Here is a 27,558-nt window from a genome sequence, read left to right as displayed (position 1 = left end):
CAGAGGAGAGAGCAATCAGCTGCTTTTCCTCCAGGCTCTTCTCAATCTCAGCCACAGACTGCAGGAGACTTTCCAGGCTCTCCTGGACGCTTTGGGACTGCGCGATGGATTTCTGCAGCAGATCGGAGCGCTCTGCCATCTGCTGGGAAAGGCTCTGGAAGCGGCTCACGATGGCATCTGGAGAGGTCGGAGCAAGAAGAGAGAAACGTCAGAGAGGGCTTCAGCGCCCGCCTGGCACATGGAGGGCAGCAAGGAGCAGCTCGTCCGTGGAGTCTGGAGATGCAGCAATGCATCTCAGCTCTAGAGATGCTTCATGCTCTACCTGTGGTTTCCTGAACGCGTCCATGGTCAGGGGCCGGCTCTCCTTGTATCTCCAGCAGTGAACGAACTGCTTTCTGGAGCTTCTCCACCAGCACCTGGTGCTCAGCCAGGTCTCCTTGCAGCTGCTGCTTGACAAAGGACAAGGCCAAAGTCAGCAGTCCATCACACTCAAGGGACCTTCCCCTTGAGTGCTCCACAGAAACCCTCCCAAGGTTGCTGCCCGGGAGCTCCTGAACCTGCGGGTCCGTGCTTGCACTTGGCCAGCCAAAAAGTCAAACAGACCAAGTGTTGCTGTTGCTGCTGACTTCTACCACTGCTTCTGCTTGGAGCAGAGGCTGAATTTCTGTACACACGCCAGATCATCACCCAGAGATACTGCACATTAGCACTAGCGAGCTGCTTCTGCAGAACAGCAGGATCTGAAGAAACTGGCTAAGAGAGGAGTTTCCCAACTGCCATTTCACTCTCCTGTAGCCACGTCCTGAGAGCCTCTGTCACCTTCTGGAACTGCTCATAGTGGGGCCTTCTTGGCCTGCCACAGCTTCTCGCGCAGCGCTGCCAGCTCCCTGGGCTCCATCTTCACCTTGTTCCCCTCCAAGAACTGCTCGGTGCTTTTCAGGACACCGGCAAAGGAAGCTGCCCGGCTGTGCATGCTCCTCTGCAGCTCCTAGTGCGCAGAGGGAAGGGACCATCAGGCTCCGGGTGCTCCCGGGTGCTGAACTCCTCCTTCCCACCTCCGTTTTCCCAAACACTGACCTTAACGTTGCTCTGTCTCTGCTGCAGGGCGGGCAGGCCGCCCTGGCCGGGCGCCGCGGGCCGCTCCGCCAGCGCGTCCTCGGCCGCGCTGAGCCAGGCGCGCAGCTCCTGCAGGCCCCGTGCATGGGCTGCGTGCTGCTCCTGCAGCGTCTGCATGAGGGGAGAGGGGAGAGGAGGCCGTTAGCAGCAGTGCTGCACCCCCGGCACGCAAGGCGCTGCAGAGCAAGGCAAGAGGTTACAGCTGGAGCACTTCCCTGGAGGAGGCAGCACAGAAACGGCTTTGGCAGCGCTCCGTGGGCTCTCTCCCCGTCTCCGAGACCTGCACGCGGCAGGAATGGGCTCAGGGCTGGTGTCACTGCTGCACTGGGGGCTCCACGTGGAGCCACGCTGATTTACGCTCTTGGGAGCATTTACCAAAAGTTTCTGTGCCTTTTCTGCTCAACTTTAAGAGCACTGAAACTGCACTGAAGACTAATCTAATGAGAGCTGGCAGCAGCAGCAGCCTCGTGGAGCCCTGAGCAACCTAAGGCGGGTTTGTTTTTGACAGCAGCGTTGGAGAGGGAGCCTAGGAGAGAGAAAGCTCTTGCAGCACCACCAGTGCCTGATCAGCTGTTGACAGCTGCACATTTTGGTTGCTGCTCTCCTGAGCAGGCTGTGTACAACCCTGCTCTTCCACAAGGCCTTAAGCATTGATGCGTTCAAGCTCACAGAGGTCTCAGTGAAAGAAGAGGCGACGTGTTCGCTGCAGTTACTGCCTCACAAGGCCCTGGCTTACCGTTTGCTGGCTCAGCTGCTCTGACAGCACCCTGCTGTCTTCCGTTTGTCCTGGTTTCATAAGTTCCTGCTGGATGGTGATCTCCTCAAGCCACTGGATCAGGGAGCTGTGGCACTGGCTGTAGTCACTGAGCACCTCCTGGATGCTTTCCAGCTCCGTATGGCTGGAAGAACCATAATAAATAAAAGGAGAGTCAATCATAAGCTATTAGAATATGGTAGCCACCAGTGGGCATCACATCTGGAAAAATATTGCTGCTAACAAGCCCTATGGCTGCAGAATTTTAACGAGGATCCTAGGAAAATGTTCTCTATCATGCTTTGAACTCTCAGACTACAAAGGGTGGGTTAGTGTGCTAAGAACAGAGGAGGATGAATTATTTAATTGTTTAAAAAAAAAGGAAAAAAAAGAGAAAAAAGAATAAATGATTAAATAAACTACCTGTGCCTGTCCCATGGAGCATGATTGAAAGAAATACAACTTTAACTCATTAAGAAAGAAAGAGTGAGACAGCTTAGATGAAGGCAGCTGCCCCAATCCGGAGATCATAGAATCACAGAATGGTTAAGGTAGGAAGGGACCTCTAGAGATCATCCAGTCCAACCCCTGCATACGCAGGGTCACCTAGAGCACGTGGCACAGGACTGCGTCCAAGCGGGTTTGAAGATCTCCAGAGAAGGAGACTCCACAACCTCTCTGGGCAGCCTGTTCCAGGGCTCTGTCACCCTCACTCTCCCAGTGCCCAGCCTGCACCTTCCCGTCCCGACTGTCACACGCTAGGTTTGTGGCACCCCTTGTGAACACTGACTATTGGCAACCCAGTTTCACATGACAGGCAGCAAGATGAACATGGCCTGTTTTCCACAGAAAGCAAGAGGGCCCCCAGGTCAACACTGCTGGACTGGAGCAAATATTCAATGTGCTGCCCCCAGGGAGATGGGTATTTCAGAAAACCCACCATGGAGTCCTACAGCAGGTCCTCCAGGCGAGTCAGGCTCATGTTCTGGTCACACGAATACTTCCATTTGATGGAGTCCTGCAGGCTCCGCAGGTAGGTCTCCAACTCCCAGGCATCGCTCAAGAACTGCAAGACCAACAAGCATCTCAGAAATCAGCACCGCTCAGCAGCCAGTGCTGCAGGAGGCCACCCAAAAGCCTCCACGAGCAGCGGTACCTGGAAATGGGCAGCGTTCTCCTTCACGTGCTGCTCCACACACAGGCAGAGCTGCTTGATCCACTGCCACTGGGTCTGCACAGCAGCGCCGTAGAGAGCAGCCCTAGCAGGGCATGGGGACGGGTGATGACGCGGCCAGTGACACGGAGCGACTCCGCACCCGCGGGATGTCTCCTGCTCCGTCGGCAGACACGTCCTGGGACGACGGCAATCCCACAAGGCTGTCGCTTTGCCATGGCTCCACCATGGGCAATGGGGTAGGCAGCTCTGAAACCGTGCCGAGCCATGTGGGGCAGCTCCGCACCCGCGGGATGTCTCCTGCTCTGTCAGTGGGCCTGTCCTGGGACTACGGCAATCCCACAGGGCTGTGACTTTCCACTGGCTCCAGCATGGGCGATGGCGTAGACATCTCCGACATAGTGCCCAGCGATGCGGGGTGGCTCCACACCCACGGGATGTCTCCTGTTCCGTCAGCAGGCATGTCCTGGGACGAGGGCAATCCCTCAAGGCTGTCGCTTTCCAACGGCTCCACCATGGGCGACAGCGCAGACGGCTCTGAAACAGTGCCCAGTAACGCGGGGCAGCTCCGCACCCGCAGGATGTCTCCTGCTCCATCAGTGGGCCTGTCCTGGGACGATGGCAATCCCACAAGGCTGTGGCTTTCCAGTGGCTCCACCATGGATGACGGTGTAGACAGCTCCGAAAACGTGGCCAGCGTATTGCAGCTGTTCCACACCCACTGGATGTCTCCTGCTCCGTTGGTGGGCCTGTCCTGGGACGAGGGCAATCCCTCAAGGCTGTGGCTTTCCAGTGGCTCCACCATGGGCGACAGCATAGACAGCTCCGAAACCGTGCGCAGCTCTGCGGCAGCGGAGCCGCTTGATGCGGCGCTGCCGGCGCTGCCCTCGCTCCAGCCTTGCTCCTGTGCACTCCGGCGCTGGCGCGCGGCTCTGGGGCTGCCTGGCAGCCGCCTCGGCACCAGCCCGCACTGCAGCTCAGCTGTGGCCTCGAACAGGCGGGTGACGACGGTCAGGCCTTCCTCAGGGGAGCTTCCCGCTGCCACGGCCGGCGGCTCCAGCACCAGGAACATCTGCTGGATGTCTGCTTGGAAATGCTCCTTAACCTGCACCAGGCAGCCAAGCGGTGCAGCCTCCTCCTCCTCCTCCTCATTCCAGCACACCTCGACGGCTCCTGAAGGCCCCGGCGCATCCTGAGGGGCAAGGTTGTCATCCTCGGCATCCTCCCCGCTGTTCGGAGGATGCTGCTCCTGTGGTGCCACCTTCGACCCCTTCTTCTTCCACCACTTCCTTCTGAAGCGGCTCCGTGTTTGGGGCTCCGGCGGGGCCTCCAGTGGGGGCTCGCTATGTGGAGGCTGCCCATCCAGCAGCTCCTTCGCTCCTTTACAGCAGCTCAGGGCATTGCCCATGGCTGTGGCACGACAGCGGCGCGTCGGCCACGCTGGGCTCCGTATCCCGTAGAAACCACAGTTGTTGCCTCGTGGGCATTCCGGAATGCTCAGGGCCGCTGTTCATATCCCATAAAATCCCAGCTGCCTCCTCATGGGCCTAGGCACCCTGTTCTGGAACACTCAGCGCCGCTGCCACCTCATGGGAGCCAGGAGGGAGCAGACGGAGGAGCTGGGAGAAGGGAGGGAGAGCTTGGGATGGGGGGAAGTGAGGAGGGAGGAAAAGCAGGGAGTGGGGAAAAGAAAAGGGAAAAGAAAAGGGGAAGGTTGGCAAAGGTAGCATAAAGGGAGGGATGGGGGAGAGAGGAAAAAAGCAGGGAGGAGCCGGTGCAGCGGGAGCAGAGGGAAACCCTGCAGCATCCGCAGCACCTGCCTCGGGCACCAAACCCTCCCAGCAGCAGCGACTCCATCCGCGGCCCCAGGGGGTGCCGGGGTCTGCTCCAGCACCCACGGATTTCCTCCCCGTTCCCCGTGCTGCCGAGGTTCCGGCATGGAGCCTCAAACCAAATGAACTTTTGTTTGAAACCAAATGAACTTTTGTTTGAAACCAAAAGTCTTTGGTTCATTACAGCAGCATCCATGCACTGCAAATAGCGCCCAACATGAGGCACAAACAATGAGAATTGTTGGGAATTGGCTACGAGAGCGTGGACATGAGTATGGTTATACTGACTTTGGTTCAGGCCTGCAACTGAGCAAGCAGGGGCTTCTGGGAGATTAGGCCTCAGGAGAGAAGTGCTGAGGACGTGCTGGTAAGGCAAGGACACTCTGTCCTTGGCTAGTTTCGTAAACAACTTTGAGGGGATAAGGCAGGAAGAATGAAGAAGCTGCTTGCTTATCGATCGTAATCTGGGCTGGCCAGACAGAAGTTATCTTTCGAATAAACAACCAAATACCGTCGAATAAACAATCAAATACCGTTAGCAACCAATCATGAGCTCAAGCTTTGTAATATGCATGAGGTTAATTAAGAAATGTATAAAAAGCAAGCTAAAACGACTAATAAACGAGTCTTGTTGATGACCAACTGGTGTCAGCAGTCTCCCTTTCTCCTACAAATGAGGAGGATCACAAAGTCCGAACCAGGCAGCGTAGCCCAGCCGAGCCAGGAATGGAGCAGGAAGAACTCCGGTGTGCCCCCATCGCCTAAATATAGGTGAGCGGCTTGGGAACCATGGCAGGTGGAAAGTCTCAAAAGCAGAACCGGAAAATCCCCAGGAAAGACTTAGTAACCCTTTTAGAGTGTATCTGGGAGAAGGTGCCTACTTTGGAGGCCACACGAAAGCCCGTAGGGTCATCTCGGCCCAGCGCAAACGGAAGCCTTGGGAGGCCCCACAAGAGCCGTGCGGCTCCCCCAGCGCAGTGCACTCGGAGGCCTCACAAAAGCCTTTTGGGACCCTGGAGGCCCTGGGAGGCCATATGAGAGTCCATAGGACTTTGCCAGCCCAGTGCGTACGGCCGCCTTGCCCAAAGGGCCCCCTCAGGCCCGTGCACATGGAGGCCCTTGGAAGTCGCACGGAAGGCGTAGGGACACCCTGGTGTTTTGCGCGCAGAGGCCCCGGAAGGCTGCACGAACATCCCTCGGGGCCCCCTGGCCACACACGCGTCGTAAGCAGCGCCTGTTCTCGGACAGGCCCCATCAGGCCAGGAAATTGGGAGGGGTGTTGGTGAAGAGGGCAGAGAATCAGTGTCCCATCGTAGGCATGTAAATGAGATACTAATGAGATGCAAAGTCGATGGTAAAGAGAGCAGGACTGGCTGTTCAGACAGCACCAGTGTCAGCTTGGGGGGGGGGGGGAGGGCGGTCCTAAGGCCCTTTAGAGTTCAAAGGTGTGTTGCTGTTGCCGCCCAGGAGTTGTGAGACCTTCCTGAGATGCTAATGAGATGCAAAGTATATGGTAATGAGACCACAACAGTCTCTTCCCAAGATCCTTTCCTAGCCCTGTTTTCTGGCCAGGAAAGTGCTGAGGGACAAACCTCGTCCATGAAAAGAGGCGGGGCTTGGGGGAGCAGGCACGGAACTGACTTTGGGGCATGGTCAGGGGCAGAGGGGCAGGGCACAAAGACTGTGTGTGGGGGGGGGGGAGGGGGGGCAGTTGCTTTTATTCTGTGGGGACCCCGGAGACAGGGGAGCTCTGTCTACTGAGTAATGAGCTGCTAAATTATGCTAATGATATGCTGATGAGGTCAGATCTCATTGGGTGTTGCGGGGTGGGGGCGTGGCCTGGTAAATAGGGGCGTGTCCACCGAAGGAGGGGGCGGGGTCGCAGCCACTGGCGGCTCGAGGTGCCGGGAGGGGCGGAGCCCCGGGGGGCGGGGCCCCTTCCCGGCGCCTGCGCGGGCGCTCCCGTCCCCAGAGCGCGGGCGGGGCCGCTCGGGGCGCGCGGGCTCCGGGCCGGCTGCTCCGGCCGCTCCTGGTCCCGGGGCCGGCGGGTCCCGCCCGCTGCCCGCCCGGCCCGGCCCAGGTGAGCGGCGGAGGCGGCGGCGGCCGGAGCGGAGCGGAGCGGGGGCTCTGCCCGCCGGGAGCGGCGGCTCCGGGGCCGGCGCGGGGCGGGGGGCGGCTCGGGGCTGCGGGGCGGCCGCTGCCGCCGCCGGGAAATAAAGGCCGAAGGGCCGGAGCGCAGCGGCCGCCCCGGGGCTGCCCCGCGCCGCGGGCTGGGCCCGGCCGGCCCGGAGGGGGCCCCGAGCCGGGTCCCGAGCACGACCCGCCCCGACCCCCTTCCCGCCCTCTCCCCAACGCACACGGGGCTGGGGGGGCTGGGGCCGCTCTGCGCTGGGGGCAGAGGGGCTGCAGGGGCGGGTTGGGGGTCGCTGCCTCCCTGCCCCAGTGCTGCATTTCTGGGGCTCCCACGCGGTGCAGGGGCTGCTTTGGGGCTCAGAAGAGGGCGATTCAGCCCTGCGTTTTGCGTTGAAATCCAGCGGTTCAGTCTGACCTGTAACAGCCCCCAACCCTCTTATTTCAGACCTCAAATTTAAGGATCTCGCCTCCCCTTCGAGCCTTGTGTTTCTGGCCCTTCCCCACCCTGCTCCTAGGGCAATTTGGGGGCTCAGAAACGGTGGCCAAGTGCTGTGTTTTGGGGACCTGCAAATGTGTTCCCAGGCCTGTGGGGCACGTTCAGAGACAGAGCTTCAGTCCTGCGTTTCTGAGCTCTGAACCTGAGGCTAAAAGTGCTACGTTTCTAGGGCTCCCCAAGCGCCCCCAGGGCCTGGCTGCAGAGCTCAGCAACGGGCACCAAGTCCTGTGTTTTGGTGCTCCAAACAGAGCCCTTGGGCCGGGTTTGGGGTTCAGAGCAGAGCCCGGCCCTGCGGTTGTGCTGCCGGGAGCAGCGAGCGGGTGCTCCGCTCTGCAGCGCCCAGAGCAGAGTGGGGAGCCCTCGGGGTGGGTGGGAGGGTGGGGGGGGGACCTTCCCTGAGTGGGGGCTCCATTCGGGCGCCGTGGGGACGGGGCAGCCCCGGGCCCCAGGCCCAGCTGCTGCGTCTGACCGAGTTCTGGCGCGAGAGGCCCCCTTTGTTCATGGTTGGGCCAACTCTGGGGCTCTGTTTGCTGTGGATGGACTGACAATGAACTACTGGTTTCACCTGGATGCAACATTAAATATGATGTCAATAGGCAGCTTGTCAAGGGAAAATATTGCAAGCGCAAGAGTGGATTGGGAGAGGGAGAACCCAGCAGAGCCCATCTTGGCAGTGCAGGGATTATCGGCAGCTGCGGGACAGGCTGGACGCTGATCCCATCAAGTTTCTGCTGGAGACCCCAGTCAACAACGCAGAAGTGTTGCAGAAGCGTTGGAAGCATTTGTGTCGATAAGCATGCAAGTCAAAAAGCTGCTCCAAAACAATGCAACCAGCTCTATCTAACCTTACCTTAAAAACAAAAAAGAAGAAGAAAGAAAAGAGGTTTATCTAAAAGGTGTTGGTAAAATTTCTTCTGTCTGTGTGTTCTCTTTCCTCCAGGTGGACGCGGGGCATCAGCGGCACCTTCACGTCCTCTCCGTAGCGGCCTCGAGGGCGCAGCAGGGCCTCACGCTCAGCGGCCTCGCGCTCCCGCTGGGGACGCGGCCGCAGGGTGTCAGTGGCAGCGCCGGGGGCTGATGCTGGACGGCTCCTTGGTCTGTGCAATGAAGGGGAGCAGCTCGGGAAGGGCCCCAACATGAGGTCGCTGTTCTTGGAGATGGAGGCAGCGGTTGTTCCAGCCTGCTTGTCGCAGCCAGCGCTTCCCTCGGGAGCGCGTTCGCTGCCGTCCTGCTGTTGCTGCCGCTGCTTTTGGGACTTTGGTTCCCAGCCAGGAAGGGTGGGAGGCGGCAGAAGAGGAAGGAGCTGCCAGAGCCATCGCAGAGGAGCATCCCCTGGACACCCCGGTGGAGCTGCCCGAGGGAGCCAGGGCTGGAAGCAGCCAGGACTGTCCTGTGGGAAATAATAATGTCCTGCGGGATAGTGGAGGTGCCTCCCAGGTGAGAGGTGGGAAGGGGAAGCAAGAAAACTTAGAAGTCCCAGTGCACAGTCACGTGGCCGATGGAACAGAAGGTTAATGCGGCGCTTTTGTTTTGGAAAAGCTTTCCATAAATTTCACAAAATGAAAAAAAAAAAAGAGGAAAGACGAGGAAAAGCGTGCTGATGTTTTTATACACGTCTGGGGGTGTCTGTCACGTCCCCACACGTCTGTCTCCTGCTGTGAGTGACGCCCGTGAGTGCAGGGCCTGACCCCTCTGCTCCCGGCCGAGCCCCCTCATTGCCCCCATCCCCGCGGCTGGAGCCCGGCAGGGCGGGCGCTGGGTGTCCCGGCCCTGCTCCTGCCCTCCCGGCTCTGTCCCTGCCCCGACGCTGTCCCGGGCGGGCAGACGCCTCCCTGGGGCGCAGGGCAGTGGGGCCGAGCGCCCCGCGCCGCTCCCTGCGCCCGCGCTGGGGCAGGGAGGCTGCGGCCTCGGCTCCGTTGGGCGCTGTCGCTCCGGCTCCGCGCGGGAGCTCGGCCTGGCGCTTCCCGGGCTGATCCGCCCCGTGTCCCCGTGCGCTGGGCTGGCTCCGTGTCCTCCGGGAGAGCAGCCCGGGGCTGCCGTCCCCAGCACAGCCCGGGCCGGGGGCGACGCTGTCCCACGTATGAGAGCAGCAAGCGGGAAGGAAACCCGGGGCCTCCTTGCGAGGGCGGCTGGGGCGGCTTCCTTGGCCGTGCGGAGCAGAACGACGCGGCCGGGCGGCCGCTCCACCGCGGCACTCAGGACCCCGCGTTTGCCCGAAGGGCCGTGCGGGCCCCGCGCTGCGCCGCTCCCTGCACCCCGGATGCCCCGCAGGGCCCGGCCGCCCTCGTGCTGCGGGTTCCTGCGGCCGGGCCGCGCGGGGCCACGAGCGCTGCGGCCGGAGTCCCTGTTCCCCGTTAGGGCACACGGGAGCGCTGGGAGCAGCGTGACCGGGGGGTCCTGTCCCCGGGCACCCCCGGGGTGTTCCCGGCCCAGCGTGACCCGCCCGTGCCCTGGGTGCCCCTTCCCGCAGCCCGGGCCCTGCTGCTCCTCGGGGCTGGGGGTGTCACCGCGCAGGGACAGCGGCCCGGGCCCCGCCCGTGTCCCTCGCGGGTGACACTCGCCCCGGGCGCGGGGCTGTCCCCGCCCGTCCCGTGCGGGCAGCGGGCGGCGCGGGGCGCGCTCGGCCCGGGGACACCGGCCGCGCCAGCGGGGGGGACAGGACGGGGGGGACCGGACGGGGGGGACAGGACGGGGGGGACAGGACGGGGGGGACAGGACGGGGGGCTCCATCGGCCCCGGGGCTGGGCGGGGAGCGGCGCTGAGGGGCGGGACCGGGCGGAGCCGGAACCGGAACCGGAGCCGCAGCCACAAAGGGAGCCGGGACCAGACGGAACCAGCAGCAGCAGCGTGAGCAGGAGCCGGTCCCAGTCCCGGGTGTGCGGGGGGCTGCGGTTCTGCCGGGAGCCGCGGGACCGGCACGGGCGGACGGAAGCGCCGAGCGGAGCCGGAGGCAGCGCCGGAGCCGCCGGGAGCGGGAGCCGCGGGAGCCGCTGCTCGGGCGGAGGCCCCGGGCCGGAGCCGCCCCGGTGCGGGGCCCCTTCCCGGCAGCGGGAGCAGCCGCTGCCCCCGGGGCCCCGCGGGGCGGCCCGAGTCCCGCGCGGGGACGGCGAGAGCCGCGGGGGCCGGAGCTGGGGCCGGTGGCGTCGGGCCCGGCCGGGCAGCGCTCGCGGCTCCGGGCGGCGGCACCGAGCGCGGTCCCGGTCCGGCCGGGGCTCGGCCCTGGCCCCGCTCGGGCCCCGCGGCCGTCGCGGAGCCCCCCGAGCGCTGGAGCCGGTGAGTAACGAGCGGGGGGCTCGGGGCAGGGGATGGGGTGCGCGGGGGTGCCCGGGGCTCGTGCGCGTCGAGCCCTGCGCCTATGGAATCCATAGGGGCTGCGAGCGCTGCTGTGACTGCAGCGTGACCCGTGTGCGGGGGCAAGGCCAAGGAGCAGAAACTTGTGCAGCTGATTGAGCTGATCATCTTGTTGGGTTTGTTTGTGACACACACACTTGTTTGGATGATGGGTCTAATTTATCTAATTACCTTGTTATCTTTCTTTATGTGATAAACCTGTGTCCCTGTTAGATCTGATTAATCTCCTTATCTTGTTGAACTGCTTTATGGGATAAAGAACAACTTGTTTATGGGGGTTGGAAGTGTTGGCTGGTGGTGACTGCTCGGTGTCCCTGTCACCTCTCTGCTGACAACTTGTCCTGCCTGAGCAGCTCCCTTATGAATATTGAATGTGTGTTGACTCCCTGATGATTCACTGCTCTGAGCTGGAAGGATCGGCTGAACCTCGAATAAAATGTTGGACTGACCCCATGGTGGCTGCTGCCCTTGTCTCTCTCCTGCTCCCCTGTTGTGCCCACAATGTGCCCACCTGCCAAGGTTGTAAATCACTCACTGTCACAACTGGCCTCCTCACATCACCTGGAACAGTTCATCCACATGGAATGATTAGCTCCTGAGCTGGTTAATGAATTAGTTAATTGAATAATTGGCTCATTAGCAGTCCCTCCCTCGTAATTAACGAGTCTGGCAGTTGCACAAACAGTGGACAGAGGGGGGTCCCGAGGTGCCTTTCGCCCATATTCTAAGTCGTGCACGAAGGTTCGGCCTGGTGCATGGGGGCTTCCCTGCGGCCGCGGCGCCCGCGAATGGACCCCCACCTCCGGTGAGGGTCCACGCGCCCACCCAGCCCCCTCCCCCCACCCGGCCCAGCCACCCGCCCCTGCCCTCCCCCACCCGCACTAAGGGGGCTGCCACCCCCCAACCCCAAGGCCTCTGTTTTGGGGCTGAAAACAGACGACTTGGTCTCCGTTTCCGAGCTCCAAAACGCACGACTTAGTCTCCGTTTCTGAGCTCTGTAACCAGCGCAAGGCACCCGGTTCTGAGCATCAGAAACGCAGCACTTAGTCTCTGCTGGGGAGGCCTCAGGGCAGCCCCCAGAGCCTGGTTTGGAGCATCCCAAATGGAGACTTGGCCTCTGTTCTTGAGCCCTCCAAGCAGCTCCTGGAGGCTGATTGCAAACCCAGAAACGCAGGACTCGGCCTCCATTCCTGAGCCCTCCAACCAGCCCCCAGAGCTGCTGTGGAGCCCCCAAAACGCAGCACTTGGTCTCCATCATGGAGCCCCAAACCACCCCTGAGCCTGGGGGGAAGGCCCAGGAAGGCAGCACTGGGGAACAGGCTCCATCCTGCAGCTCTGGGGCCGCTTGGGAGCTCAGGGAAGGGAGCCAGGCCCAGGAGCCCTCCTGGAGCTCCCAAGGGCAGGATGGAGCTGCCCTTGCTGAGCCCCAGGCAGCCCCAAACCCTCAGGGCTCTTCCAGCTCCACCAAGGCACAAGTTGCCCCCCTGTTTCAGAGCCCCAGAACACAGGACTGTGCCTCTGTTTTGGAGCCCCAAAACACAAGGCTGAGCCTCCATTTCTTGAGCTCTGACCCCACCCCAAGGCTCTTTTGGAGCCCCAAAAGGCAGCTCCAAAGCAGCTCAGGGGGCTGGTGGGAGCCCAGAAAGGAGCCTGAGCCCCCAAACCCCAGGATTTTGCTGCCCTTTCTAAACCCCTAAGCCCGGCCCTTCCCCTGAGCCTGTCCCCAAGCACCAGAACCCCAGGACTGAATCCCCCTCCCTTTCTGAGCTCCCGAACCAGCCCCAGGAGCCGGGATGGGGGCCCAGAAACACAGGAGGGAACCTCCATTCCTGAGCCCCCAAAGCAGCCCCTGGAGCCCGTGGGGGAGCCTGGAGCTGCCGCCCCCCAGGCTGCCCCTTCGCCCCTGTTCTCACCCCCGGAGACACCCGGCCCAGCCCCCCCAGCCCCGTGTGCGTTGGGGAGGGGGCGGGAAGGGGGTCGGGGCGGGTCGTGCTTGGGACCTGGGTCGGGGCCCCCTCCGGGCCGGCCGGGTCCAGCCCGCGGCGCGGGGCAGCCCGGGGCGGGCGGGCGGCCGCTGCGCTCCGGCCCTTCGGCCTTTATTTCCCGGCGGCGGCAGCGGCCGCCCCGCAGCCCCGAGCCCGGCGAGCGCGGCCGCTCCGCGCCCCGCCGCTCCCGGCAGCAGCAGCCCCGGCGGGCGGCAGAGTCCCCCGCGGCCCCCGCCCTTCCCCGGCCCCAGCCTGGCCCGGTCCGGTCCGGCCGCTACCGCCTCTTACCTGGGCTCGGGCGGCCCGGCCCGGCGGGGGTAGCGCGGCCGGGGCGCGGCCAGCCCAGAGCCCCCCGCGCCGAGCGCCGCCACCGCCGCCCGCACCCGCGCCCGCCCGCGACTGAGGGAGGGGGCGCTGCCGCGCAGGCGCGGGAAAAGGCCGCCCGGCCCCGCCCCCTCGCGCCTCCGCCCCTCGCGGCCAGCGGCCCCGCCATGCCCCGTGGCCACGCCCCCCTCCTTGGCCACGCCTCCTCTGACCGCGCCCACGCCGGCCTGGCCACGCCCCCAGCTCGCACCACGTTGCTACTTCCGTTAATTAGCATAGAAGGTCGTTTAGAGGAGAGGGAGGACCTTCTTAGCATATCATTAGCATCTCATTGCTCATGCAGCACAACGAGTGTTAACAGCTCCGGGCAGTTTCAGGTGGTCTAGAGCACCCACCAGGGTTGTCATCCGCCTTCCCCCTCACCTCCCAGACGTTGGCTGCCCTCATCACCCCAGAGCGGGCTGTTTTCTGCGGCACCAAGTCACGGCCCTGAATCCCCTTTGCCTCCTGCCCTTTGGCCACGCCCCCTAGGCCCTGGTCACGCCCTCTCCGCCTTCACCCCGCCCTCTCAGACGGCTCTGCCCCCCTCATCAGCATGTCACCGTCCACAGTGATGATTATGGTTATCAAATTCATCCTAGAGAATCCACTGTGTGAGGGGCTTCATAGAGAAGCCAACCATAGAGAGCCACTCTGTCCTCGCCCCGGCCCCGCCCCCTCGGCCCTGGCTCCACCCACGCGCTGGGCGGTGGCCGATCCTGCAGGAGGGCCCAGACTGGCGCTCAGGGGCTCAGTCCCCTGCAGTCTTCCCCCCCCCCCCCGCGCTGCAGCTAACAACCCATTCCAACCGCTCGTGCGGGATCTGCCATTGCCCAGCGCGCGGCGAGCTGAGAACGACCTGCTCGTGACACAAGTGGCAGTGGGGCGGAGCCAGGGATGGGGGGGAGGGGCTGGGGGCAGGACAGGTCCTCTATGCTAATTAACCGAAGTAGAAACGCGGTGCGCGCTGGGGGCGTGGCCAGAGCCGCGTGGGCGCGGTCAGAGGAGGGCGTGGTCAAGGAGGGGGGCGTGGTCATGGGGCATGGTGGGGCCGCTGGCCGCGAGGGGCGGAGGCGCGAGGGGGCGGGGCCGGGCGGCCTTTTCCCGCGCCTGCGCGGCGGCCACGCCTCCCTCAGTCGCGAGCGGGCGCGGGCGGCGGTGGCGGCGCTCGGCGCGGTGGTGTCTGGGCTGGTCGCGCTCCGGCCGCGCTGCCCCGGCCCGGCCGGGCCGCCCGGGCCCAGGTAAGAGGCGGTAGCGGCCGTAGCCAGGCCGAGGGCGGGGGACTCTGCCGCCCGCCGGGGCTGCTGCTGCCGGGAGCGGCGGGGCGCGGAGCGGCCGCGCTCGCCGGGCTCGGGGCTGCGGGGCGGCCGCTGCCGCCGCCGGGAAATAAAGGCCGAAGGGCCGGAGCGCAGCGGCCGCCCGCCCGCCCCGGGCTGCCCCGCGCCGCGGGCTGGACCCGGCCGGCCCAGAGGGGGCCCCGACCCAGGTCCCAAGCACGACCCGCCCCGACCCCCTTCCCGCCCCCTCCCCAACGCACACGGGGCTGGGCCGGGTGTCTCCGGGGGGTGAGAACAGGGGCGAAGGGGCAGCCTGGGGGGCTGCAGCAGCTCTGGGCTCCCCCACGGGCTCCGGGGGCTGCTTTGGGGGCTCAGGAATGGAGGTTCCCTCCTGTGTTTCTGGGCCCCCATCCCGGCTCCTGGGGCTGGTTCGGGAGCTCAGAAAGGGAGGGGGATTCAGACCTGGGGTTCTGGTGCTTGGGGACAGGCTCAGGGGAAGGGCCGGGCTTAGGGGTTTGGAAAGGGCAGCAAAATCTTGGGGTTTGGGGGCTCAGGCTCCTTTCTGGGCTCCCACCAGCCCCCTGGGCTGCTTTGGAGCTGCCTTTTGGGGCTCCAAAAGAGCCTTGGGGTGGGGTCAGAGCTCAAGAAATGGAGGCTCAGCCTTGTGTTTTGGGGCTCCAAAACAGAGGCACAGTCCTGTGTTCTGGGGCTCTGAAACAGGGGGGCAACTTGTGCCTTGGTGGAGCTGGAAGAGCCCTGAGGGTTTGGGGCTGCCTGGGGCTCAGCAAGGGCAGCTCCATCCTGCCCTTGGGAGCTCCAGGAGGGCTCCTGGGCCTGGCTCCCTTCCCTGAGCTCCCAAGCAGCCCCAGAGCTGCAGGATGGAGCCTGTTCCCCAGTGCTGCCTTCCTGGGCCTTCCCCCCAGGCTCAGGGGTGGTTTGGGGCTCCATGATGGAGACCAAGTGCTGCGTTTTGGGGGCTCCACAGCAGCTCTGGGGGCTGGTTGGAGGGCTCAGGAATGGAGGCCGAGTCCTGCGTTTCTGGGTTTGCAATCAGCCTCCAGGAGCTGCTTGGAGGGCTCAAGAACAGAGGCCAAGTCTCCATTTGGGATGCTCCAAACCAGGCTCTGGGGGCTGCCCTGAGGCCTCCCCAGCAGAGACTAAGTGCTGCGTTTCTGATGCTCAGAACCGGGTGCCTTGCGCTGGTTACAGAGCTCAGAAACGGAGACTAAGTCGTGCGTTTTGGAGCTCGGAAACGGAGACCAAGTCGTCTGTTTTCAGCCCCAAAACAGAGGCCTTGGGGTTGGGGGGTGGCAGCCCCCTTAGTGCGGGTGGGGGAGGGCAGGGGCGGGTGGCTGGGCCGGGTGGGGGGAGGGGGCTGGGTGGGCGCGTGGACCCTCACCGGAGGTGGGGGTCCATTCGCGGGCGCCGCGGCCGCAGGGAAGCCCCCATGCACCAGGCCGAACCTTCGTGCACGACTTAGAATATGGGCGAAAGGCACCTCGGGACCCCCCTCTGTCCACTGTTTGTGCAACTGCCAGACTCGTTAATTACGAGGGAGGGACTGCTAATGAGCCAATTATTCAATTAACTAATTCATTAACCAGCTCAGGAGCTAATCATGCCATGTGGATGAGCTCTTCCAGGTGATGTGAGGAGGCCAGTTGTGACAGTGAGTGATTTACAACCTTGGCAGGTGGGCACATTGTGGGCACAACAGGGGAGCAGGAGAGAGACAAGGGCAGCAGCCACCATGGGGTCAGTCCAACATTTTATTCGAGGTTCAGCCGATCCTTCCAGCTCAGAGCAGTGAATCATCAGGGAGTCAACACACATTCAATATTCATAAGGGAGCTGCTCAGGCAGGACAAGTTGTCAGCAGAGAGGTGACAGGGACACCGAGCAGTCACCACCAGCCAACACTTCCAACCCCCATAAACAAGTTGTTCTTTATCCCATAAAGCAGTTCAACAAGATAAGGAGATTAATCAGATCTAACAGGGACACAGGTTTATCACATAAAGAAAGATAACAAGGTAATTAGATAAATTAGACCCATCATCCAAACAAGTGTGTGTGTCACAAACAAACCCAACAAGATGATCAGCTCAATCAGCTGCACAAGTTTCTGCTCCTTGGCCTTGCCCCCGCACACGGGTCACGCTGCAGTCACAGCAGCGCTCGCAGCCCCTATGGATTCCATAGGCGCAGGGCTCGACGCGCACGAGCCCCGGGCACCCCCGCGCACCCCATCCCCTGCCCCGAGCCCCCCGCTCGTTACTCACCGGCTCCAGCGCTCGGGGGGCTCCGCGACGGCCGCGGGGCCCGAGCGGGGCCAGGGCCGAGCCCCGGCCGGACCGGGACCGCGCTCGGTGCCGATGCCCGGAGCCGCGAGCGCTGCCCGGCCGGGCCCGACGCCACCGGCCCCAGCTCCGGCCCCCGCGGCTCTCGCCGTCCCCGCGCGGGACTCGGGCCGCCCCGCGGGGCCCCGGGGGCAGCGGCTGCTCCCGCTGCCGGGAAGGGGCCCCGCACCGGGGCGGCTCCGGCCCGGGGCCTCCGCCCGAGCAGCGGCTCCCGCGGCTCCCGCTCCCGGCGGCTCCGGCGCTGCCTCCGGCTCCGCTCGGCGCTTCCGCCCGTGCCGGTCCCGCGGCTCCCGGCAGAACCGCAGCCCCCCGCACACCCGGGACTGGGACCGGCTCCTGCTCACGCTGCTGCTGCTGGTTCCGTCTGGTCCCGGCTCCCTTTGTGGCTGCGGCTCCGGTTCCGGTTCCGGCTCCGCCCGGTCCCGCCCCTCAGCGCCGCTCCCCGCCCAGCCCCGGGGCCGATGGAGCCCCCCGTCCTGTCCCCCCCCGTCCTGTCCCCCCGTCCTGTCCCCTCCGTCCTGTCCCCCCCGTCCTGTCCCCCCCGTCCGGTCCCCCCCGTCCTGTCCCCCCCGCTGGCGCGGCCGGTGTCCCCGGGCCGAGCGCGCCCCGCGCCGCCCGCTGCCCGCACGGGACGGGCGGGGACAGCCCCGCGCCCGGGGCGAGTGTCACCCGCGAGGGACACGGGCGGGGCCCGGGCCGCTGTCCCTGCGCGGTGACACCCCCAGCCCCGAGGAGCAGCAGGGCCCGGGCTGCGGGAAGGGGCACCCAGGGCACGGGCGGGTCGCGCTGGGCCGGGAACACCCCGGGGGTGCCCGGGGACAGGACCCCCCGGTCACGCTGCTCCCAGCGCTCCCGTGTGCCCTAACGGGGGACAGGGACTCCGGCCGCAGCGCTCGTGGCCCCGCGCGGCCCGGCCGCAGGAACCCGCAGCACGAGGGCGGCCGGGCCCTGCGGGGGATCCGGGGCGCAGGGAGCGGCGCAGCGCGGGGCCCGCGGGGCCCTTGGGGCAAACGCGGGGTCCTGAGCGCCGCGGTGGAGCGGCCGCCCGGCCGCGTCGTTCTGCTCCGCACGGCCAAGGAAGCCGCCCCAGCCGCCCTCGCAAGGAGGCCCCGGGTTTCCTTCCCGCTTGCTGCTCTCACACGTGGGACAGCGTCGCCCCCGGCCCGGGCTGTGCTGGGGACGGCAGCCCCGGGCTGCTCTCCCGGAGGACACGGAGCCAGCCCAGCGCACGGGGACACGGGGCGGATCAGCCCGGGAAGCGCCAGGCCGAGCTCCCGCGCGGAGCCGGAGCGACAGCGCCCAACGGAGCCGAGGCCGCAGCCTCCCTGCCCCAGCGCGGGCGCAGGGAGCGGCGCGGGGCGCTCGGCCCCACTGCCCTGCGCCCCAGGGAGGCGTCTGCCCGCCCGGGACAGCGTCGGGGCAGGGACAGAGCCGGGAGGGCAGGAGCAGGGCCGGGACACCCAGCGCCCGCCCTGCCGGGCTCCAGCCGCGGGGATGGGGGCGATGAGGGGGCTCGGCCGGGAGCAGAGGGGTCAGGCCCTGCACTCACGGGCGTCACTCACAGCAGGAGACAGACGTGTGGGGACATGACAGACATCCCCAGACGTGTATAAAAACATCAGCACGCTTCTCCTCGTCTTTCTTTTCCTCTTTTTTTTTTTTTCATTTTGTGAAATTTATGAAAAGCTTTTCCAAAACAAAAGCACCGCATTAACTTTCTGTTCCATCGGGCACGTGACTGTGCACTGGGACTTCAAAGTTCTCCTACTTCCCCTTCCCGTCTCTCACCTGGGAGGCACTTCCACTTTCCCGCAGGACATTAATATTCCCCATGGGACAGTCCTGGCTCCATCCGCTGCCTCCATCTCCAAGAGCAGCGACCTCATGTCGGGGCCCTTCCCGAGCTGCTCCCCTTCATTGCACAGACCAAGCAGTTGTCCAGCATCCCCCTCCCATCACTGCCGATGCCAGCGGCCGCGTTCCCACTGGGGAGCGAGAGGCCCCTGAGCCCGATCTTGTTGTTGCCCCCAACAAGAGCGTTGGGGGCTGTTACAGGTCAGACTGAACCGCTGGATTTCAACGCAAAACGCAGGGCTGAATCGCCCTCTTCTGAGCCCCAAAGCAGCCCCTGCACCGCGTGGGAGCCCCAGAAATGCAGCACTGGGGCAGGGAGGCAGCGACCCCCAACCCGCCCCTGCAGCCCCTCTGCCCCCAGCGCAGAGGGGCCCCAGCCCCCCCAGCCCCGTGTGCGCGGGGGGCGGGAAGGGGGTCGGGGCGGGTCGTGCTCGGGACCCGGCTCGGGGCCCCCTCCGGGCCGGCCGGGCCCAGCCCGCGGCGCGGGGCAGCCCCGGGGCGGCCGCTGCGCTCCGGCCCTTCGGCCTTTATTTCCCGGCGGCGGCAGCGGCCGCCCCGCAGCCCCGAGCCGCCCCCCGCCCCGCGCCGGCCCCGGAGCCGCCGCTCCCGGCGGGCAGAGCCCCCGCTCCGCTCCGCTCCGGCCGCCGCCGCCGCCTCCGCTCACCTGGGCCGGGCCGGGCGGGCAGCGGGCGGGACCCGCCGGCCCCGGGGCCAGGAGCGGCCGGAGCAGCCGGCCCGGAGCCCGCGCGCCCCGAGCGGCCCCGCCCGCGCTCTGGGGACGGGAGCGGCCGCGCAGGCGCCGGGAATGGGCCCCGCCCCCCGAGGCCCCGCCCCCTCCCGGCAGCTCGAGCCGCCAGTGGCTGCGACCCGTCAGAGGCCCCGCCCCCTCCATCAGTGGACACGCCCTCCTTTTTACAGGCCACGCCCCCACACCCTCGCAACACCCATTGAGAGCTGACCTCATTAGCATATCATTAGCATCTATTTAGTAGATCATTACTCAGAAGACGGAACTCCCTCGTCTCCAGGGTCCCCACACAATAAAAACAACAGTCCCGTTTCCACCCCAAACTCTTTGGGCTCGGCCCCTCTGCCCCTGACCATGCCCCAAAGTCGGTTCCGCCCCTGCTCCTCCAAGCCCCGCCTCTTTTCATGGACCAGGTTTGTCCCTCACCACTTTCCTGGCTAGAAAACAGGGCTAGGAACAGATCTTGGGAAGAGACAGTCGTGGTCGCATTAGCATAGAATTTGCATCTCATTAGCATCGCAGGAACATCTCACAACTCCTGGGCTGCAACAGCAACACACCTCTGAACTCTAAAGGGCTTTAGGACTGCCCTCCCCCCCCCAAGCTGACACTGGTGCTGTCTGAACAGCCAGTCCTGCTCTCTTTACCATTGACTTTGCATGTCATTAGCATCTCATTTGCATGCTTAAGATGGGACACTGATTCTCCACCCTTTTCCCTAATACATTCCCCCCCCCCCTCCATTCCCTGCATTCCCTGGCATGATGGGGTCCGGTCGAGGACAGGTGCCGCTCATGACACGTGTGCGACCATGGGCCTCTGACTGACTCGCATGCTGCCTCCTGGGGCCTCTGCGCACACGAGGCTAAGGGGCAATACGGGCTTTCATGTGGCCTTCCAGGGCCTCCATGCACAAAACACCAGGGCATGCCCTACGCCTTTCAAGGACCTCCATGTGCACAGGGCTGAGGGGCCCTACGGACTTTTGTGCTGCCTCCCCAGGCGGCCATACACACTGGGCTGGTGAAGTCCTACGGAATTTTGTACAGCCTCCCAGTGCCTCCGTGCACACGGGGCAATGGAGGCCCAATGAGCTTTCGCGCGGCCTCCAAGTGCCTCTGTGAGTACTGGGAAGGAGAGGCCCTATGGGTTTTCGTGCGGCCTCCCAAGGCCTTTATGTACAAAACACCAGGAGGTGCCCTACACCTTTGTGGCCTCCCAGGGCCTCTCTGTGCACTGGGCCAGGGGTCCCTATGGGCTTTCGTGCAGCCTCAGAGGGCCTCCGTGCTCCCTGGGCCACGGGGTCCTGATGGGTATTCATGTGGCCTCCTGGATCCTGCATACGCGCTGGGCCAGGGGGATCCTATCAGCCTTCATGCGGCCTCCAAGGACCTCCGTGAGCACTGGACCGGGGGGGGCCCTATGGGCATTCATGAAGCCTCCCAGGGCTTTCATGTGCAAAACACCATGGGGGGGCACCCTACGCCTTTCGTGTGTTCGTCTGGGGCCTTCATATGCAAAACACCAGGAGGTGCCCTACACCTTTCGTGTGGCCTCCCAGGGCCTCTGTGTGCACTGGGCCAGGGGTACCTATGGTCTTTCGTGCGGCCTCAGAGGGCCTCCGTGAGCACTGGCCTGGGGGGCCCTATCGGTATTCAGGTGGCCTCCCTGGTCCTCCATGGACACGGGGCTGGGGAGAGGGAGGCCCTACGAGCTTTCGTGCGGCCTCCAAGGGCCTCCGTGAGCACTGGACTGGAGGGGGCTGTACAGGAATTCATGTGGCCTCCCAAGGCCTCCATGTGCAAAACACCAGGGGGCGCCCTACGCCTTTCTTGTGTTCTCCTGGCGCTTCCATGCGCACTGGTCTGGAATGCCCCATGACCTTTCGTGCAGCCTCACGGAGCCTCCGTGCACACCGGGCCAGGGGAGGCCCTACGGCATTTCGTGCAGCCTCCTGGGGCCTCCATGTGCACTAGGCCATCAGGACCCTGCCGACTTTCGTGTGGCCTTCTGGGGCCTATGTGCTCACTGGGCCAGGGGGGCCATACGGGCTTTTGTGCGGCCTCCATGCACACTGGGCTGGGGGAGCCCTACGTGCTATCATGCAGCCTCCCAGGGCCTCTGCGCACATTGGGCCGGGGAGGCCATATGGGCTTTCGTGCAGCCTCTTAGGGCCTCTGTGTGCACTGGGCTGGGAGGTCCTACAGACTTCCATGAGGCCTCCAAGGGCCTCTGTGCACACTACGCCCAGGGTGGGCCTAAGGGCTTTCTTGCGGTCTCTAAAGGCCTCCATGTGCAGTGGACAGGGGGGCCCTATGGGGTTTTGTGTGTCCTCCAAAGGCCTCTGTGCGCACTGGGCTGGGAGGGCCCTATGGGCTTTCATGCAGCCTCCAAGGGCCTCCATATGCACTGGGCCGGGCCACTATGGACTTTGGTGTGGCCTCCAAGGGCCTCCGTACGCACTGGGACAGGGAGGCCCTATAGGCTTTCGTGTGGCCTTCCAGGGCCTCCATGCGCATTAGGCTGGGGGGCCTTACAAGCTTTTGTGCGCCCTCCAAGGGCCTCCATGCACACTGGACCTTGGGGGCCCGACGGGCTTTCGTGTGGCCTCTTGGGGTGTTGTGTGCACTGGGCTGGGGGGGCCCTACCGGCTTTCATGCGTCCTCCCGGGACCTCCATGCACACTATGTTGGGGGGGTCCTAGAGGCTATTGTGCTGCCTCCAAAGGCCTCCATGCACCCTGGGCCGGGGTGGGGGCCTAAGGGCTTTCCTGCGGCCTCCCCAGGCCTCCACGCATACTCACAAAGCAAGGCCCTAAAGGCTTTCGTGCAGCCTCTGAGAGCCTCCGTGCGCGCTGGGCCGGGGGAGCTCAATGGACTTTTCGTGTGTTGTCCTGGGACCTCCGTGCGCATGGAGATGAGTGGGCCCTATGGGCTATTGTGCGGGCACGAAAGCCCCTAGGGCCCCTCAGCCCAGTGTGCATGGAGGCCCGGAAGGCCGCACGAAAGTCCGCAGGGCCCCCCCCGGCCCAGTGCACACGGAGTCTCCGGGAGGCCACCCAAAAACCCACAGGCTCTTCCCGGTCCCGTAGGCCCTTCAAAAGTCTATAGGGGCCGCCCGGTCCCGTGCGGACAGAAGCCCCTGGGGTCCACACGAAAGCCTGTAGGGTCCTGTTAGCCCCCTGTGGTCTACTGAGCTGCTTGCTCCCGCTGGATACTTGCGCGTCGCACACGAGTCTGCAAACACTGGACGTTATTCATTATTTCGTTATTTCAATTCATTATTTATTCATTAAAGCGCCGGCTCCATCACCTGCAGACAGCGCCAGGGCCCCGCGTGTCCCTACACCGCGGTCCCCTCGCTCTGCTGTGCCTGCCGCTCCTTTTCGGCCTTGGCCCTGGCCCTGGCCCTGGCCCGCCACTCCTGTCTCTGCTTTAGCCTCTCCGGTGCCTTCAGCTTCTGCACCTCCTGGAAAACCTGCAGCGGGAATATGGGAAGGTGAGGGAAGGGAGCACAGCGGGGACAGCATGTGCCAGCCACATCAGCCTCTTTCCTCTCTCTTCCCTCCAGAGCTGCCCTGGTTTTAGGGCACCATCCTTGGCTATTTGGTCCTACCCAGCCCATGCTGTCACCCCAGTTTTCATGGACTGCCATTTACAGCTCTACACCACCAACACTGTCCAGCTGTGCCTTTCTCCTTGGGATCGCTCCCTACCTTGAGGCACAAAGCCTTCTTGGCGAGCCAGCGCTTGGTGATCCGTCTGGAGTAGGCAGGGGGAAAAGTGTACTGGATGTTCAACTGTTTGCAGGTGTTTTCAAAAATATCGTAGCGGACACGACGAAGGTACGCGAGGAGTTTCCTCCGGCGATCCATATCCATCAGCATGCGACGACGGTTACTTTTATCCTGCAAGGGACTTAACGCTCACTAGATTGCAGAAAAATTGTACTTCCATTCCAATAAATTGCTGAAAACAAACCATATCATGGCTAAAAAAAAAATCACTTTCACTTTCCCCTCTTGCTGGCAAAAGCTGTGATGGTTACAAGGAGAAGACCATCTTGCTAAACAAGCAAGATAGTGTCCTGAAATGTATAGTTCCAGAAATAACAGAGAAGCGCTATCTTTATTACGAATTTACATAAGAATTAAATGGGACTTGGCTCCATTTGACACCTTGGGTTATTCTTGGGGAGGATCATGTATACCTTGAACGATGTCATTAAAGGCAATCATGGAAGAAATTTCCTCCCCATTCTTTACAGGCAACTCAAAGGCAGGCTTGATCCAAGTAATTTGAAAAATGTATAGAACTTGTGCATTACGAACCTTTAAGGCATCTTGTTCATAAGTTTGTAGGTTGTGATGTTTTGCATTTGGGCTTTGATCCTCAGCAACTTTAGGTAAGAAACTAGTGATTATGACACTAATACAGTCCTCTCTACTACACACTTTCACAGGCAGAACTGAGTGAGAATACAGCTGAAGTGCTCTAATTAATTATGGTGAAAACTAAGGAATGAAACCATATCCACAATACAAACAGATCTGGCTAAGCCCTGTTTGAAGGTATTTGCCCAGCCATTTCCACCAACCAGTAACAACAAGCGCACACTCCACACTTGAGTTGTGACTGAGCCAGCAATTTCTTAGCTTGGCACCAGGAAATGGTTACAGCCATTTTACAAACAATTTAGTCTGTGCCCTCCCCATACCCAGAATTAAAATCCTTTTGTTCTAAACCCAGAAAACAACCAACAGAGCAGCTGTCTCAGAGTGGTAGGCTCAGATTACCGATACCTTGGGACGCTTCTGAAGATGTTCCTCATAAGTGCGAATCTTGGCAGTCAACCTAGCAACTACAAAGGACAGACATAAGAAACTGTGTGAAAGCAGCAGCTTCCTAGTGGGATAGTATCAGTTGCATTCCACTCCACCCTTTGGGGACTGCTGTCCTTATGGGTGCTCACTGCAACACTACAAGTATTACTGCACAGCCTCCTAAATAAATGCAAAGCAAATCACCAAATAGAAATTCAAGCGAGAATTATTACTGTAAAGCTGATAAGTGCTTAAAATTTTAACATACAATATGAATTTATCCCTAAAATTCCTCTTGCCCTCCTTAATTACCAGTGAGTTTACACACATTTCTCTTCATTTAAGCTTTGGAAGAACAGGCACAACTTATGGTTTTCCTTTTAACAGCAGCAGCAAGCTATATTTATTTTTTGTGGAGGGTAATTTCATGCTTTGGAAAATGGTGCTAGTGGCAGCCTGACAAAACGCGAATCTTTGTTCTTGTGAAAGGAGTGCATCTGGGTCAGGGTGATACCGGCTTCACCCCTGCACTGTGCTTCAGCCAGAGCTCCCTGTGTCAGTCTGCACCATCTCTGCAGCGTTCCCAAATCCCGACCACGTCCTCCAGGGCAGACTGCAAACACCCTGCCCTCCGGGTGCTCTCCTGAAAGAGATCTTCCTAGCTGGAACAGGAAACTTCAAGCGATGGGGTGGGAAGAGCTGAACAAATCAAAAAGAAATGTCATCTGCCAACAACTGCCTTCTGCTTCTCTAACTTACCTTGCACCTCAAAGGAGCCATCGTCGTTGGGAGACCTCCTGACCTTCTCCACTAGCTGCTGAGTCTTTATCTTCACCTTCTCCTTCTGTGGATAATAGAATAGAGCTGGTCACTTCTTCAGGACCATTATGGGTATGAACATTTGCTGTGCAGTGTACTAGTTTTCTGGAAAATGGGCCAACCATCAGCAGTAACATAAAATGGAGCTGCATTTCTGCCTGTTTATATAATCGTCTTTCATTTTAATGTGTTATTAATATCATAAAGGAGACTTCCTTCTATGATAAATGTTAAGCGCATGCAAGACTAAATACCACCATGTATTTATTACTTTGTAGTCACTTAGCGACATTTATAAACAAAGTAAATGAAGGGCATTTAACCATATAGGCAAGTCTGACATTACTGTAGTCACTAAACCTTATAGATTTTAGGCAAGAATGATACTAACCTGGCTTGCCATTTCCAGAGACAATAGTCTTTTCACTACATCATCAACACTGCAAGGAGGTTGCAGATCAGTTTATAAGTAAGAAAAAAAAAAGCATAATTAACAACAAAAATAAGGTTAGGTTTTCAGAACACATTAACTTTTCTCAGTTATTCAAGGAACTTCCATTTCTTCTATCCCTTACCCTTTAAAACAGTCAGCCATAAGCTATTCATTGTATTTCTAAGAAAAATTGCATTTAAGATTACAGAAGCAGCAAGCAGTTTTCCTGTTTTGGTAAGCACAGCAGGAATTATTTGAAATCATGAAGCCTTAGCAGTTTCCAAAACAACATTATGTGAAAACTGAGTGCTGAAGATTAACCTTAATGTAAGTAGTCAAGGACATAATGATTAATTTCAAGACTTGTATTTTCAAAAATCCGTGAAAGTCTCATTTTTGCCACTTGGGGCTCTCCATGCATCACACATGAGCAATTCTGGAAATCAATGCCTAAAAACACAGAGCGTTTGGGTTCAAATTTCAGAAGCAGCCATTCATTTTTGAGTGTTGAACTACACAGGGTCTCGCATCCAGTCTCAAGACAGGCATAAATTATTTCCATTCCGGACTTCCATTCATAGACTGTGATGTCCATAGAAGATAGGGACAGTGAGCACTTCTGAGAAATGGGCTCAGTGTGTCTTATGTTACATAAACAAAAGCCTAACACACCCCTAATCAGTGACTGCTTTTGTAAATTTGATATTCAAAGCAAGTTTGCAATTTCTTGCTAAACTGCTTATCAGTAACCCCAGAACGTTAATAAAGTATTAAGCAGTTAAGAGTTACTTCGTATTGTGGCAGTATCTAACATGCAAAGTTTGGAAGAGAATAGTCATTCCCTTCCCCTACATCATACCTATTTATTATCGGTACATTCATGTAATCTTTCTTCAGCATTGTTGGAGGAAGGTCATCTAAATGACTGGGGAGGTCTACAAAGAAAAGATCAACATTTAAGGAACAGCAGTACTAAGTGAGAGCTCTGACTCATGCTCACAAACTAGATCAGAGGAAACAAACTGCAAAGAAAACAGACTGGATGCTCCAAAGGATGAAGTTAAGAGGGCAGTTGTAAGGTCAAGCTGAGATAAATTCCAATAATAAAATGTGGTCTAGCCTCTTGCCTTCATTACTGTGGATTTACAACACAGTATAGAGTCCAGTGAGATCAGAACTGCTGAAGACAGTTGCTAATTTGCCACATATTCAGGAACTGCTGGGTTTTATGAATAACTTTTGAGCTTACACGGAATCGTTTACAGATTCACAGGACTGCAGAAAGGGACATTGCAAACTCTCTAATCGAACCTCCCCTTTGAAGTGGGACTGTCACCATGCCTTTGCCTAGCCAGTGTCTCCAAATACTCTCTCTGCTGCATTAGGTACAAATCTGATAGAGTCAAGGGGGAAACATTTTAAAATGGGGTCGCATAATCCAGACGTACCTTTCTTTCTTTTCCTTACAGGTCTGGCATAACATCTTGCTCTCTGAATAAAGGCACTGGGCGCTGGACGGAAGAAAACAAAGATTTATCAGATTTGTGTGCGCTTTTCTGTTCTAATGGCTCTTCTGAGTCAAAAAAAAAAAAAAAAACACTTTTTTGGGGAGTCGAAACCTGCCTTAGATTCTTCACCTGTGCCACAAACACATCCTCAAGCACAGACTGTTGCCAGTCCACGCAGCTGCCTGCAAAAGGCAATTGCTGAGATGAGAACTAGCCAAGTTCTCGTGACACACGAGGTCTCTCCTGGGTGTCCTTCCCCTTCCCACGGGTGGGCGAGCGCGGGGCAGCTCCCTGGGGCACAGTTGGCCACGTCCTGCTCACCAGCCGTGGGGCAAGTGCAGAGAGCTCTACCTGCCCCTGCCCAGCTCACGGTGACCCCGCTGTGCGCACAGGCCACGCGCGCGGGTCCCATCGGAGCTACTCTGGTGTCAGGGCCAGCAGCGGGTGACAGCAGCCGCGTACGGCCAGTGGGAACCCCCACGGCCAGGCGTGCGCGGGGCACTTGGCCCTGCCTCACGCTGGGCTCCAGGATG

The 27,558-nt window shown here is 61.0% G+C and overlaps 1 protein-coding gene across 1 annotated transcript; it reads right to left on the bottom strand.

Moving 5' to 3' along the window:
* Positions 1–22,784: 22,784 nt before the first annotated feature.
* MRPS15 (mitochondrial ribosomal protein S15) lies at positions 22,785–27,082 on the bottom strand. Its single transcript, XM_088531028.1, has 7 exons — positions 26,966–27,082; positions 26,377–26,452; positions 25,476–25,524; positions 25,025–25,109; positions 24,245–24,303; positions 23,159–23,350; positions 22,785–22,920 (listed from the first exon to the last, which is right to left on the bottom strand). The coding sequence occupies exons 2-7, from the start codon at positions 26,415–26,417 to the stop codon at positions 22,786–22,788; spliced, it is 561 nt and encodes a 186-aa protein (XP_088387154.1). The 5' UTR covers positions 26,418–26,452; positions 26,966–27,082; the 3' UTR covers position 22,785.
* Positions 27,083–27,558: the final 476 nt, after the last annotated feature.

Source organism: Tinamus guttatus, unplaced genomic scaffold, assembly GCF_059628265.1.
Source record: "Tinamus guttatus ecotype Peru unplaced genomic scaffold, ASM5962826v1 Tinamus_guttatus_pri_ptg000397l, whole genome shotgun sequence".
NCBI classification, from domain to species: domain Eukaryota; kingdom Metazoa; phylum Chordata; class Aves; order Tinamiformes; family Tinamidae; genus Tinamus; species Tinamus guttatus.
The sequence above is the reverse complement of the archived record's forward strand: the minus strand, read 5'-3'. Positions and strand labels throughout refer to the sequence as shown.

What these genes read in the sequence shown, in the direction of transcription:
- MRPS15 (XM_088531028.1), bottom strand. Translation starts at nt 26,417, where the DNA reads ATGCTGAAGAAAGATTACATGAATGTACCGATAATAAATAG. An exon ending in TGGCTCCTTTGAGGTGCAAG is followed by an intron (nt 24,304 to 25,024) that starts GTAAGTTAGAGA and finishes TGTCCTTTGTAG; the next exon opens with TTGCTAGGTTGACTGCCAAG. An exon ending in ATCTTCAGAAGCGTCCCAAG is followed by an intron (nt 23,351 to 24,244) that starts GTATCGGTAATC and finishes AGTCCCTTGCAG; the next exon opens with GATAAAAGTAACCGTCGTCG.